Raw genomic sequence first — 15,801 nt, forward strand, 5'->3', positions numbered from 1 at the left:
ATTTAATTGAAAAGTGATTAGTAATAATATTTTTTTTAATTTAAAAATTGTTACTTATTTTTGAGTTTATTAATTTAATTATTTATCTAAAATAATTATTTATTTTATTTTTCAAATAAAATTATATAATATATAATAATTTTATATCCTTATAATAGTTAACTTTATTTAAAAAAGGAAGTCATTATTTTTATTAAAATTTGTCGAACACTTAACTCAAAAAAAAAGTAAGTAATCTCATACTATTAAGAACATTATTAATAATTAATTAATAATTATAAATTACAAAATTTGCTGGTAGTATCACTCCTCCAATTTTAATATAGACACGTTTAACGTCTAAATTACTGTATTCACGGGATGATATCTTTCTCTCTAATAAGCCTTTTTAACGAAAAATAGTGATTATAAAAAGAGAATTTGTGAAGACAGAAGCGCAAAACTGCTCTAATTTGCTTCTCTTTGTAGTATTAGGGTAGGGATGGCGTCGAATTGCAACAAGAGCTTCGCGAATAGTTACTTGCTGCTGATGCCAGAAGAGGCGAGTTTGTTGGACTTGGTTCGGATCCTGTTTTCCCAGAACATAGGTCACCGGAAGTGTTTGGAGAGCCACTCGGGGGAGAAGACAGTGGAAAGAAGCTTCAAGCGTCGATTTCTGATAGTTGCGTCCATCCTGCTTCAGAAGTTGTTGATGGCTGTATCCAAGCCACTTGCATTCTTAGGCTCTTTTATTGAGATGTTCATCAACACCCTTAACCTCAACGGTGGCCTCTTCTCCACTCTACTCCACCTTCTTACTGGTTCGTTAATTATATATTTACTACTTCCAACAACTTTTTATGCATATACTCTTTCTCATCTTTCAATTATCACTTCAAACAATTTAATTTCACTTCATCGCCATTCGTACGTGAAAACTTATAATTTCATTAATTATAAAGGTTTAATGTGACCTGAAAAATATATAAGATCAAAAGCACAAAGAAGAGGTAAAAACAAGGTTAGATCTCGCAGTTTAATTTTGTTACTTCCTTTTTTATTGAAGTTATTAGATAATTCTCAAAATTGTGAAATTTTATTTACTTACTCTATGTTGGTCCTAAATAAGAAAAAAAAAACCTACTATTTTTTAAATGTCCAATATCCATTACAAAAAAAAAATATTTTTTTTTCTAGGTAAAAATTCAGATACAGTCGACTTCATGTGAAGTTGATAGCTGAGAGTCATTAAATAAAAATGTAGTCAAATCAGTCAAATTATCTAACGGCCATCGGTTATCAACTTCACATGAAGTTAACTACACATGAATAGCCTCTAAAACAATTATTTTATCAAAGTATTTTTTTTTACTTAATTATTGGCTAGTAGACAAAAAAATGTTCATTTTTTTACGGTTGTTAATTGTTTAAAGAAATGCTCAAGTGTCTATTGACAGTATCAATCTATAGTTGTGAAAAAAATCTAATATTTTTTTTACTATTGATGACAATTATTGACAAAGAGAAAATAATACTTGTCCATAAAATTAGCATAAAACAGACTATTTTAAAATATTCATTGTTGTCAATAATATTTATGAACATGTTTATGATAATCTATCCATGATATAATTGTTGATGATTAATAACTATAAATTTAATTTACTAAACAACTATAATATGTATACATAAAAAAATAAGTCATTTATGTAAAATATATATTAAAATGAGTTAAATTACATATAGATTTTTGTTTATTAATAAAATAGTTACTTTTAACACGCTTAAAAGATTTATTTTTTCTTATAATCATATTATATACATACACTAAAATTTATCATAAAATTAATTATTGGTATAGAATATATATTAAAATATAAAATATATTTTAGAAGTGAGTTAAATAATATATATATTTTTTTGGACATTAATAAAATATATATTTATATATAAATATATAATACTTAATTTTTTATATGCACATAATATTTTCATTTTTCTTATAGTGATTCACTTGGATTCAAATATTTGTTGGATGTTTGTTTAAAGGTTAAAAATATATTCTAGAAAATTATATTTTAAAAAATATTATGTTTGGAATTTCATACTCGAGTATTATATAAAAAAACTTGTTGACTAATCAAGAAAAAATTATTTTATTACTACAAATGGTTGAGAATTATTTTATTTTAATATTTTCAAGAATAAATTTTTAATTTTCAAAATAACAACAATGCTAATAAAAGAAAAAAATTATTTGACAATAATATAATAATTTTATTTTTTATTTTTTATTTCTTTGATATGAGAATATATTAAATATCCAATTTTTTGGATAAAAAATTTATGTTTTAGATAATAAACTATTTTTAAAAATAAATTAATAATAAAAGTTAAATTTTAAAATTTTACACAAACATATAAATAATACATTTCTATAAATAAATTTTAAAAATAAATTAAAATTATTTGGTACAAACACCACCTTATATTCATATTTTCTTGGAGGAGAAACTAGACAGCATGAAAGACTACAGAGGCTAATGCCGCAATATTTGTAGTTGACTTATTTTGTTTAATAAAAATATTTGATAATTAAAAAAATTTAGTCAAATCAGAATTTATTTTATTTAATTTTAATTAATTATTAATATTAAATAAAATAAATTTTAACTTTTTTTTTTATCTTCTTAGTATTACAGTTTGCCGAAGGTCGTCGTTTATGTAGTAGGTACAATAATTATTATTTTGCTTAGGTACAATATATCATTTTGCTGAATGCTTTTTTGAGACTCTGTTTTTCCCCTCCACCGACACCAATAATTGTTGTACCTAGTCATGCATAGTGAGCATTTATGAGAACATCGTTCCTAATGGCACAATTTAGCTAGGCTTCGCATCTAATTAACAATATTAGTTAATGCGATTATTAATTCATTTAGTTTAAGGTTTAAAACTTTCGTATAATATTATTGTTTTTCAAATTTTCACGTAATAATATTTAACCTTGAGCATTAGCCAATTTATAATTAATTTAATAATTTTACAACTTACATATTCGAATACCATGTCATGATATTACTTATCCCAAAAGCTTTAACTAATGAAAAAAGATAACACTAATAGTTATATTTTTAATACTCCATAAACTTCCATTGTACACATTATATAAATATTCTACTGGCTCCTCATACTTTTTCTAAAAAATAATAAAAAATTAGTTCAATGCAATCTAATTTTTGTTTATTTGTATTTTTTTAATTATTCCTGAAATAATTAAATAATTTTAGATATAATAAATGTGTGATGATAATATATATAGAATTACAGATATTAAATAAAATAAAATAATTTTAAATTATTATTTTTCTAATATTATAAAAAAAGGTTAGAAAATTGATATTTGTAGTGTAAGAGTTAGCTATTATTAGTTCAAATGTAAGACAAAAAAGATACTGTTTTTTGAAATAAAGAACTCAACTAACACAAAAAATTGAAGCTTATTACAAACTAAAAAAAATTCAGATTAAAATACTCAACACAAATAAAAGAAAAATATTGATCACCTAATTGTTTTTTATCTAAAAATAATATTCATTTGGACATATTAAGATATATATAATGGTTCTGATATCTTTAACATAAATAGGTAAGTTGGTCGTCCCGGATCGGAAATCATCCAAGTTTTTGTCTTTTATTGGAAATTTGGATTATCGCATGAGATTGGGTACTATGAAGCGTGAAGATTGCAGGTATTATGTTTACTTAGCCATGATGGCTTCAAAAGCATCTTACGAGAATGAAGCTTTCCTTGAAGATATTGTCACAAATAAATGGGAGGTATATATATAAATTAAAGCTTTAATTTAATCATTGACTTTATATACTTTAATAAATTCATTTCGTTGCATACGTTTAATCATATTTTGATATATCTTCTGTTTGTTCACTTTTTAGATGGAATATGTGGGATTTTATAACTGCTGGAATGGTAAGAACCAGGAAGATAAATATACTGCAGAAATTCAGATATAGTAAACTTCATGTAAAGTTAATAGTTGAGAGTCGTTAAATAATTTGATAGATTTGATTAAATTGTTATGGTGAAAATTCAGGTCCAGTCGACTTTACGTGAAGTTGATAACTGACAGACGTTAGATAAAAATTTAGTCAAATCAGTCAAATCATTTAACGACCTTCAATTATTAACTTCACCTGAAGTCGACTGTACGTGAGTTTTTACCAATTGTTATTTTACGTCTCTCAACTATCAACTTCACATAAAGTTAACTATACATAAGTTCACCTGAACATATATGTGTGGATGAATTACTAAAAATTGAAGCTTATTATCATATATTATGTTAATATATATTTGCATATGCATTGAATTATTGGTAGATTATCAAGGAAAGAGTACAACCCAAGTGTTGATATTTTTGGAGAAACACGAAGATGGTGACACGTATGTGGTGTCATTTAGAGGAACAGAACCATTTGATGCAGACGCATGGAGCACAGACGTGGACCTATCATGGTATGGGATTCCTGGTGTTGGAAAAATGCATGCTGGCTTTATGAAAGCCTTAGGGTTGCAAAAGAATGTTGGATGGCCAAAGGAGATTGGAGACGAAGAAGAAAGTGTTGATGATCATCCCCCCTTTGCATATTACCTTATTAGGGACATATTGAGAAAAGTTTTGAGTGAAAATGAGAAAACCAAGTATATTGTGACGGGACATAGTTTGGGTGGAGCACTTGCAATACTTTTTCCTACCATATTGTTTATGCATGATGAGAAGTTGTTAATAGAGAGGTTGGAAGGGATCTACACTTTTGGGCAACCGAGAGTTGGAGATGAAGCTTATGCAAATTACATGAAAGCAAAATTCAAAGAGAATTCAATTAGGTATTGCAGGTTTGTGTATTGCAATGACATAGTTCCAAGGTTGCCCTGGGATGATAACAATCTCATGTTCTTCAAGCACTTTGGGGTATGCCTTTACTTCAATAGGGGTTATGAGCTTCAGGTACGTGTCAATATACAATGAGTTTACAATTTTGGATAGGTGAAATTTTTTGAAAATAGTATTTGTATTTTTTTAAATACAAATATTTTATTTTGGATTTAGTAAATAAAAAAATAATATTATATACTAGTAAAAGTTATTATCTTTGGCCAATGTTAAAAACACTAAATACTAAATTTTAAATTCTAAACTCTAAACACTAAAATTTAATAGTATAAAAATAAGTATTATTGCCCATAAATAGGCTAATATTGATAAACAGTGTTAGTCTCTAATATTTTTTATACAAAAAACTATACACTTATATTTGTAACTTTTAAAAGTCACGGTAATTCTGAATGGATCTAAAGAGATATTTTTCAAAACAATTACACTATATATATACTAAAAATTAGCTATTAAATCAGTTATTAGTATATTTAAAATATATATTAAAATATAAAATATACATTAAAATAATAAACTAAACAGTATGTATATTGATATATAAATACATGGTAACTGATATTTTATATGTACATAGCATAGTATTTTTGTTTTTTAAATTAGTTTGCATTTATCAAAACTAAAAATTTTAATATAATTTAAAATATTAATGAATATCTAAATTTATTATTTTAATTTGTTTATATATGTTAGAGTTTTTTAATTTTTAAAAGTTGTTTTACTGTATAAAAGTATTGTAAATTATTTTGGAAAAGTTTAGGAGCAGCACTTTTTTAACAATCTGACTAGTACTTAACCATCAAAAGAAAAGTAAGTGATGTTATACCATTGGATGTAATCTCACACCATTAAAAACACTATTGATGGCTAATTGATAGTTACAAAACACAAAACTTACCGCCCCTAACACTCATCAATTATTTTTATTGAAATTTATTTTAAAATTGATTTACTTTTTAAGCTTTTAGAAAGTTACCTTCTCAAAATCAACATTTTAGTAAAAAAGTTTTTGAATGTGGTCCAGTGGTCCTAGGTCATAAAGTAATGGCCATATTTTCAGGGAAACAAAATGGTTTTGTTATCTAGTGTATGTGTATGTAATTGTTGCCAACTACAAATCGACAAAGTTTAGCTAGCTAGCTATGAAGTGATCAAAAGTGTTAAAGTATCTCCTTATTATTTAATTAATGGATGCAGATTGTTGAAGAAGAACCAAATAAAAACTACTTCTCGCCATGGTACATAATACCCATGATATTTAATGCCATGTTGGAAATAATAAGGAGCTTTACAATTGCATACAAACATGGGCCTCGCTATAGAGAAGGATGGTTGTGCTTCTTCTTCAGGTTGATTGGCATCTTGATTCCTGGAGTACCTGCTCACTGTCCTCAGGATTATATTAATTCCACTCTTCTTGGATCAATTGAAAAACACTTCAAAGCAGATTGATCCGTGTGTTATTCTGTATTCTGTAGTTTAAACTTTAAATTAAAGCATACATGTACGTTTAGTGTATCGAATTAATATAATGATTTCACAATAAGCCGCACTAAAGTGGTACATAAAAACATTTAATTTATTTGTAACTTTGAACTTTGAAGGGCTTTTCTCTGTTTTCATAAATTTCTTGTATGTCAGTTTATCTATATATCTCTCCATAAATTAAATTTCCATTAGTCAACAAAAAACAATTTAAATTCCCATTACACTAAAAGAAAACTTGACTTTTGTCACGTGCCAAACAACTGAAAAAAATGTGGCCATAGAAATTGACCACGTTTTTTAACCTATTGCCACGATTTATAAAAGATCACGTATTCAGCCGTGGCTAATTATCAATGGCTATGGATAATTGTTATTTTTTTTAATTTGTTCATTTAGTTTTTTTTTCTCCTTTTTTGGCACTAATTAATAAATCGGTTTTGTTAGATTTACAATAACTTTTGTGACAATGTACTATAAAATTAGCCCAATACTATTAGACTTGGTGTGTAAATTAGAGGCTGAAGTGTGTTTTTACTCTATTGTACCAATTTTAAAGTCGATTGTTTACATTGTTCACAAATGTCATTGTCTACTTATATTTTCTGTTAATAAATAGATGATTTGGTGAAAATAAAAATGATAGAATGGAACCTTTTTAGTAATTCTTGTAATTTGTAAAAAGAAAGTTTTATCATAATTAATTGATTAAGTAGTCAAACATATGTTAATTTTTTTTTTACCAAAGATAGAGACTTAAACCCGCAACTTTTTAATTGAGTATAGAAAGACTATATCATTTGAGTTATAACTTATTAGCCATGTATGTTAAATTAAGAGTTAGTATAAATAATAATAACATAATTCATTATAATTATTAAATATGTCATAGAAGTAGACGAGTTATTTACCATTATAAATAACTCAAAATTAAACTCATTTAATGGCGATGATTAAACTAGAAATCCTAAACTAATATGGTCAGTTTTTATTTTTTATTTTTTTGGTAATGGACTGAATTTGGTCGTTTAATTACGTAGAAGTAGACAAGGGACCGGCCCAATGTGGGATCGGATCCGATTGGGCCCGGTCCGCAGTTCCGAAATGCGAATAGTGGGCGAGAAATGTAAATGATGGTGTGGCATGGGGTGAAAGGAGAAGGGTGCGGAGGGAGAGAAGAGAAAGAGAAGAAAGAACAGAGAAACATAGAGAAGGGAGAGAGAGAAACCGAGCGAGCGAGATCTCTGTATTAGGGTTCCCAAATTCCCCCATGTGCAAGGTCAGTGAGCGCCTAATTCACTCAATTTCTTTCAATTTCTTTGTTATCAATTGTTTTTATTCCTAGAAAAAAAAAACAGCGAAACATCTCGAAAAGCTGAAATTTGATTTGGTAAATATGCTGATGATGATGATGAAGGAAACTGTGTGTGAGATAGAAGTGTGGCTGTTGTATGCAGGAGGAGGCGAGTGTGAGGGATTTAGAGAGAGAAGAGAGGTGAGAACGCTGAGTGCTCAGCTGAGAGATTCCATTTCACCCGCAACAGGAGAAGGAGTGCCTAGAATTTCTTTTTTATATTTTTTCATTTTCTTTTCTTGTTCCCCCTTCCTTTCTTTGCTTTCCCCACATTTTGTTAGGCACTTTCCCTCTTTCACTGCCCTACCTTCAAGTCTCTGATGGAGCAGCGAAAGCTTGTGGTGAGTCACGTAATCTAATCATATGTATTTACAAGTGAATAACAATAACTAAGGTTCTGTCATGTTTTTTGTTGATGAACATTATACTCGGTCAGTTGTTCGCACGTGTAGTTATTTTCCCAATTTCTGTCTTCGTAATTGTTTCCTAGGTTTTGGGTATTCCATGGGACGTGGACACTGAGGGCTTGAGGGAATACATGAGCAAGTACGGTGAATTGGAAGATTGTATTGTCATGAAGGTTAGTCTATCTTTACATTTTTTGTTAAGTGTTGCTATTTCATGTTTAATTCACCATTGGAGAATCCACTTGACATACCATGTCAATTGTAGATTTTCACCATTGATTGACAAGGTGGTTTCTCCATTATCTCTTGTTTTTGTTAAAAAAAAAAGCTTGTTTATTATGAAATGAAAACATTGCACATGACATGGAGTTTACTTTAATCATTTATCCTATACAATTTACGTGAAGTATACTGTGAAAGAACTGCCAGAATTAATGCATATGAATGTCTAATTATTTACCACGTCAGTTGTACATGGTTTCTTAATAAATGCGTTCTACCACTTAGCTTTACTCTCTTAGGGTAGTGGACTACTGGTTCTTCCTGAATTATTAGCGATCACATCCCTTGAGGTTTCAGGATATTGCTCTTAACCCCAAACTCGTGCAAATATTGCACTCTGCCCCCAAAGTTACAAAAAAGTTGCACTGCACCCTTAGCACGTTTTAATCTACTTTCTTTATTTTAGGAGCGATCAACTGGACGATCTCGTGGATTTGGATATGTTACATTTGCTTCAGTGGATGATGCTAAGGTAACTGCTATCTTTATGTAGATGATCTTGTGCACACACTATCATGATCTGACTGACTTTCTGGTGGCAGGATGTTCTATCAGGTGAACATGTTCTTGGCAACAGGATGCTGGAAGTCAAAGTGGCCACACCAAAGGTAGTAATCAAATTGTTGTTAGGACATTAAGTCTGTTCTGTGATCATTGCTGAGTTATACTATCCTGCTGATTTTGTAATGTTTCATTCTAAAGGAGGAGATGAGAGCGCCAGCCAAAAAAGTAACCAGAATATTTGTAGCCAGGATTCCACAATCAGTAACAGAAGCATCTTTTAGAAGGTACATGAGCATGTTGCATCTTCATTAAAGATGTGAAGACTTAAGAGTGTTGTTTTCAATGCTAGCATAGTCTTATAGCTTTATGTTATTTTCTCCTTTGGTGGTTTTGCAGTCATTTTGAGAAATATGGTGATATAACAGATCTGTACATGCCAAAGGTACTCCACTCTCTGGCATTGTCATACGCATAGATGTAATTGTAGTTAATATGTATAAATTGTATGCATGTACGTTGTTGACAGTTGCCCAGCAGATTTATGCATGATATGATATTATTGTAGTTGTATGAATGATTTACGATTTATTTCCATTTTTCAACAGGATCAAGGATCAAAAATGCATCGTGGAATTGGTTTTATCACCTTTGCAAGTGCAGGTTGGGTTGTGTGCTCTACTCCTCACTACGTGCATATTTTAAGTGAATGGGGTTTATAGTATGCTAGTTTCCTTTTAATGTAACTTGATAGTTATTTAAGAGCTTGATTGACACCTGTTGTACACGCCTTTTCAATGCGTACTATATGTGCCTACAGTTGTTGCTCTATATTTTGGTTTGTAGACTTTTTTAGTTTAGTGCAAATGATGTATCAGTCACTATAAGGGAGATGTTCTGTCTTGCAGATTCTGTCGAGAGTTTGATGGCAGAAACCCATGAACTGGGAGGTTCTACCGTGGTGGTTGATCGAGCTACACCCAAGGCAAGAATTTTCATAAAAATGTCTATCCTAAAAATGTGTCTGTGTGTATATATTCAATTATTCAGCGCAATAATACTTTTGGATTTGCATACACGAGTCTTCTGTTTTTCTACTGAAAGGTATTTTATTTGTTTTGGTTTTTGTTATAATTTTAGTCAAATAATATTGTATATGCCATTTACAGGATGATGACTTCAAGCCAGTAGGCAGAATGCCACAGGGAGGGTATGGTGCATATAATGCTTATATTTCTGCAGCAACTAGATATGCAGCACTTGGTGCTCCTACTTTGTATGATCATCCAGGCCCAGTCTACGGAAGTAAGCGTGGAATAAAAGCTCTGGTGTTGAATAAAGATGACTATTGTTGCTTCATACTGATTAGCTTATTCTCTAAATCAGGGGGAGAACCATCTCGTGGAATTGGTAAAAAGATTTTTGTTGGCCGACTTCCCCCAGAGGCAACTTCTGAGGATCTTCGTCAATATTTTGGAAGATTTGGCCGTATATTAGATGTTTACGTTCCCAGGGTAAGATATTAAAGAACACACATGAGTTTTCTAAAATGCTTAGATCAACAGTCTTCTTTGATGTAGGATCCTAAGAGATCAGGTCATAGAGGTTTTGGATTTGTTACTTTTGCTGAAGATGGTGTAGCAGATCGTGTCTCACGAAGGCCTCATGAAATTTGTGGACAACAGGTACATTATTTAATATTTGTTTGTATCTTGGATTGCTCCATATTTTCATAAGTATCTGTTGCCTTTACTTTGCAATTGAAATTGAAATATGTATATGTGGTGATAGAAGGGTATATATGTTGATTGCTGTTAAATGCCTGTCTTTTGAATGCCCATTTGTTATTTGATGTTTGAAGCATGCTGCTGTTGGAATAACATTGGAACACTTTAGTATCTAAAGTTGGTACTTTATGAAGAAGAGAATAAGTCATAATTATGCATTTGTGGTTTTGTTCCTATTTATGGAAAGCTATCATAGTGCGTCGCTATATATGTTAATTATATCACATGCAACAAATCTGTACCATAGACCTTTATGATACTTTTTATGACATTACATTTTGGATCTTGCTGTGAATGTCAAGCTGAACTCGATGGTAATTGTGTGATTATATATATTGTTCATAATGGTGCACAAATTTGTTCTTTTAGTGTTGTTTGTATTCCTTGTGATGGTAAAATTGTGAGTATAATTTCTTGGTTTTAATATAATTGTGCTAGCATCTTGCTCCTGCAGGTAGCATTAGATTCAGCCACACCTGTTGATGATGCAAGTCCGAGTGAGAATTTTATGATGAATGGCGTGGGTTCTTTTGGGGGTTATGGAGGTCCTATGCGAACTTATGGGAGGATGTATGGTAGCCTGGACTTCGACGATGTGAGTATATACACATTAATGATTTGATTGACCATGTGAAGAAAATGGAAATTGGATTAATGTGATTTTGCAAGTGCACCTTGCATGCTAAATAAACATGGGCACTATTTAAGTATATATTAAAGTACCATATAGTTGTACGTATTTGGCTTTTGCTTATAATCTATTTTCTTTTGTAGTGGGGTTATGGAATTCCCAGTGGGAGGCCATCAAGAGCAGATTGGAGGTATAGACCATACTAGGAGTAGGAGAGAGCAGTTTCATTGGTATCATCGCCGTACGAAATGCTAAAATAGATGCCAGCAAACTGTTTCTATATTTAATCATCGCCGTACGAAATGCTAAAATGGATTGGATCTGTAAACCAGATAATACTATTTCCCCCCATATGTTTTTATTATCATGTATCTTAGTTGTATTGTATTTGATTCATGTCATAAAGATTTGACGTAGTTTATTGCTCAAAGGTCCAACACAATCTTTCCTCTTTTATCCGAATTTGCAACCATCTATGTAACACATGATGAAAAAATGTGTTCCGTGTAGTTTGCAGTGTTGATGCTGATTTATGAATCACCGTAAATAAATGTAGTCTTTTGCCTAACCTCCCCGTCAAGGAAACCTAGCTTTGATATCAATCCTCTTTATGTAGTGGAATAGCTTTTTGGTTACGTCCGCAAAATGTTTTGAACCGCATGGATGTACTTCATTTAATTGTAACTAAGTTTGAGATAATTTAATTGTAACTAAGTTTGAGATAAAAACACTTGTAACGCCAGAAATTATGGAAAAGGATTATCGTTATAAAAGTTATCAGACCGTCACTATAGTGTTATTTTATCCTATAAAAGTTATCAGACCGTCACTATAGTGTTATTTTATCCTAAAAACTTGTAACGTTATTTTCAAAGCAAGCTAACTGATTTTTATAGAATATGTTTATTATTTTTTACGAACAAGCAAACTAACTGATGGTTATATGATACGCAATCTCTTAACCACGTGATGCAGGCCGAATGGCTTAGTATAGTTAATAACTATGTCTATGTGCGTCTACATCAGTGCTCTTAGCCTGACAATGATATAAGGAAAATGGATGAAGGAATTTTAAGTGACCAGTATTCTTGGTAAAAAAGGGATTCAGGACACAGATGTAAGGATCTATGCTTAGGCTTGAATCAGTGCCAAATATATCAAATCAAATAGCAGCAACAAAATGCAGTATTAACATTTCATATATAAGACGTAATTTTGTATTCTCTAATCTCAATTGTGTATATATTACGAGACAAAATCTTAATGACAAGAGAGTGTGAAGGAATATAATTATATTTCGTGTGTACAAAAAATCAATCACCCATAAAAAATACGTGTTGCAGTAAACGGCGGAGCTAGGGGGCAGTGTAGGCCATGGTTTTCCCACCAAAATCTCAACATATATATATTAAATTGTTATTTATTTTTGGTTTTTTTTTATATATTTATTAAACATAATTTTAACATACATTTATCTATTTTTATTTTTTCAAATAATAATTTTATAGATACTAATAAGTTAATTATAATAAGATTTAATAATTTATTAGTTCTTGTAATTTTATTAAGCTTTTAATTAAATTTTATAATTTAAAAATTTATAATTATATCTTTACTAATTGTTATCTTTAGCATAAAACACAAAATATTAGAATATTTATTTTTAGAATATTTCATAATGTATTTTATATCAGCCGTAAAAATAAAATTTTTAAAATATTTTGTATTTTTTAACAAAAATAGTTTGAGGGAACCTAATTTATAATTTTTAACTAATATAAAAATTCAATTATGCATTTTTACATTATAAAGATCTAATTAAAAATTTAATGAAACTATAAAAACTAATATAATAATTAAATCACAAAAAAATCTAAAGTTAAAAATATAATTTTTTTAGAAAATTGAGAATAGTTATAAAAATTTCCCCCTCTAATATTAAAATTCTGGTTTCGCCACTGATTGCAATATAAAATAAACTTTGAAAATAAGTTAAATAATGCATCTATACATAATCACTGATTTGGTGATTGATTTTTGGTGTCTCTAGTATTTTTGATATGCATATATGGGGTGAATCAATCATCATAAGTGCTAAAGCATCTGCTTGGAGACCATAACTGAACATATTTTGGTAATGAAAAAACCTTGAGAGGCTTGGAATTCTGCTTCCCCTGTTGTCCTTGCTCTTGTTTTTGAGGCATTGCCTTTGAGCTTCTCATCTTTTCAGCTTTCATCTGCGCCCTTCTCAGCTTGTTTAGAATCTTATCCATTGATGATGATCTCTTCTTTTCCAGTTTCATCTGTATCATACCTCTTTATCATTAGGGAGAGAAAAGACCTATCTGCATACATTTTGTGAGCCTTCTCTTCACAAATTTTATATTGTGTTGAACTAAGGACACACTATGAGAAAGTTCAACTTCAAAGCAACAGATTTTGATGAACTGAAAAACAAAACCTCGAGTTTGCGTATTGCTGCTTCAGCCTTTGCCTTCTGCTGGCTTTCCCATGCAACGATTTTGGCTTCCTCTTTCTGAATCCTGCAATGAAATAGAAGTTCATAGACAGAACAACTAAATTATATGTCTCTAGTTCATTGAATGAAATGAACATAACAATGATGACATACTTGGTTATGTCCATGGTGGACTCTGGAATATCCAAACATGAAGTTTGGATTTCAGTATTACTTTCTTGAAAGGAGTTGAGCTTTGTTGCATGACCTTTAGGCCACCTAATAACAGTGGCCTCACTATCAACCTCAACATCTCTAACCTCTAACTTACCAGAATGTCCATGTGTCTGATCCATGGCTGATATCGGCGATGAATTCGCATCGTCCTCGCTCTCCGGAGGGCTCATCTGGGTACCCTGATCACGTCTTGAGAAAGGTGACATTGTGGGGGTCTCCTCATTCTTAGGGTTCTCATCTGTAAATTAAAGTAAATGAAAACATTTTAAGTATATGCAGATTCTCAGACATCAATATAAACAAGTGAATAAAACTTGCAAACAGAAAAGCTTTTTGCAATTATAGCTAAGAGCTGGATCCAACAATATGAAATATGCAATTTTGATTGGTAACTAGGCTGCCCAAAAACAAGAAGCACATACCTTGAGAATTAGGCGAAGATGGGTCACATAACAATTGATTCCACATCGGAGCCAGAACAGCATTATTGTCATTGAGCCCAGAACCAGTAGAATATTGTTGCATAACATTGCCGATGTCGAAACGGGGACCAAAATCATTGTCATGTGCATCAAAATGATGAAGAGAGAGAGCATCTGGTGCCAAGACTCCTGTTGTGAAAGGTGAACCAACCATCAAGTTCCTCACAAGCAAGCCTTGGCGCAGTGGAATTGTAGGTGAATAGTTCGAGTAGTAGGATGATGATGATGTTCCTGGAGGCATAATTGGACCACTCTTTGATTTTGGACGCCTTTGAAGTTGTGATTGTGAATATGAATTTCTGTTGTTGTTGTTGTTGTTGCTGCTGCTGCTGCCATATCCTGAAACTGGGCTACAAATCCATCTCTCAGCATCATCCCATTTAGAAGGCATTGTTCTTCTTCCACTGTTGAATGATGTCAAACCAGAATGCCTTCTGATTCTGCTTGTTTGATTCAACACTACTCTCTCTGAATTCCATCCCTTTTGGCTCCCAATGCTTCTTTCACTATGATTTTGCATATCTGGGCTTAGAAATGAGCCCAGTTTCATGGAGGAACTAGAGCTATTATTACTACTCTTCATGAGAAAAACTAGGGTCAGTTCTTCACTTTTCCTGAAGCTTCATATTTTTGTTTTTGCCAAGCTCTTAAAGAAGAACCGAGGTAGTACAAATTTGGAATAGGGATTGAGTGAACATGTTTTTGCCTTTTTGGCTCATCAACTACTACTTCATGTACAACTATTTTTACTTGGGGGGTGTTGAAAACAATGTTTGCTTATATCTAGGCCAAAAAGAGAGTGTAATGGATTTTGACCACTCATGACTCCATCACTCAGTAAGGTTAGTCCATTTCACAACAAAACAAAGCAACAGGGGTCCTGAATTGAACTGAATGGGAAGAAGCCAAGAAAGTTAGATAGAGAGAGATGCTACTGCTGATTTTGTTGCTTAATGTTAGTTAATGTGACAGGCCAATATTATTGTGATTGTAGAGCCGTGTATGTGAACACTGAACAGGACTAACCATGATAATAATCTGATATGAGATTCAACAAATAATAATCAAATGATAAAATTTTAAAATAATTAGAGTATCCATATTGCAAGATTATGTAAAATGCTTGATAATGATGGGTAGAAGAAGTATAAGGATAAGTTGAGAGTTGAGAGGATTGGATGCACATAACACATAAGTCCAATAATACCAATGAATGAAGCCA

At 31.0% G+C, this 15,801-nt stretch overlaps 3 protein-coding genes across 5 annotated transcripts; 2 read left to right on the forward strand and 1 right to left on the reverse strand.

Annotated features, from left to right (window-relative positions):
* Positions 1–331: 331 nt before the first annotated feature.
* LOC130982422 (triacylglycerol lipase OBL1-like) lies at positions 332–6,544 on the forward strand. Its single transcript, XM_057906428.1, has 5 exons — positions 332–800; positions 3,629–3,819; positions 3,937–3,970; positions 4,381–5,009; positions 6,153–6,544. The coding sequence occupies exons 1-5, from the start codon at positions 482–484 to the stop codon at positions 6,405–6,407; spliced, it is 1,428 nt and encodes a 475-aa protein (XP_057762411.1). The 5' UTR covers positions 332–481; the 3' UTR covers positions 6,408–6,544.
* Positions 6,545–7,580: 1,036 nt separating this feature from the next.
* On the forward strand, positions 7,581–11,997 carry LOC130982789 (heterogeneous nuclear ribonucleoprotein 1). 3 transcript variants are annotated; one of them, XM_057906884.1, is made up of 14 exons: positions 7,581–7,719; positions 7,898–8,135; positions 8,285–8,374; positions 8,890–8,955; positions 9,026–9,091; positions 9,186–9,271; positions 9,384–9,429; positions 9,593–9,647; positions 9,893–9,969; positions 10,154–10,289; positions 10,371–10,498; positions 10,565–10,669; positions 11,226–11,366; positions 11,546–11,994. In XM_057906884.1, exons 2-14 carry the CDS (start codon positions 8,115–8,117, stop codon positions 11,606–11,608), a joined length of 1,080 nt encoding a protein of 359 aa, XP_057762867.1. In that variant the 5' UTR covers positions 7,581–7,719; positions 7,898–8,114; the 3' UTR covers positions 11,609–11,994. The 3 variants fall into 3 exon arrangements, with proteins under 3 accessions (XP_057762867.1, XP_057762866.1, XP_057762864.1); XM_057906883.1 differs by having other exon boundaries at positions 7,591–7,719; positions 7,858–8,135; XM_057906881.1 differs by having other exon boundaries at positions 7,592–7,719; positions 8,076–8,135; positions 11,546–11,997.
* A 620-nt stretch (positions 11,998–12,617) lies between these two features.
* LOC130979797 (uncharacterized) lies at positions 12,618–15,465 on the reverse strand. Its single transcript, XM_057903344.1, has 4 exons — positions 14,520–15,465; positions 14,035–14,335; positions 13,864–13,945; positions 12,618–13,705 (listed from the first exon to the last, which is right to left on the reverse strand). Exons 1-4 carry the CDS (start codon positions 15,160–15,162, stop codon positions 13,481–13,483), a joined length of 1,251 nt encoding a protein of 416 aa, XP_057759327.1. The 5' UTR covers positions 15,163–15,465; the 3' UTR covers positions 12,618–13,480.
* Between the last annotated feature and the right edge of the window lie 336 nt (positions 15,466–15,801).

Source organism: Arachis stenosperma, chromosome 5 (assembly GCF_014773155.1).
Source record: "Arachis stenosperma cultivar V10309 chromosome 5, arast.V10309.gnm1.PFL2, whole genome shotgun sequence".
Classification (NCBI taxonomy): Eukaryota; Viridiplantae; Streptophyta; class Magnoliopsida; order Fabales; family Fabaceae; genus Arachis; species Arachis stenosperma.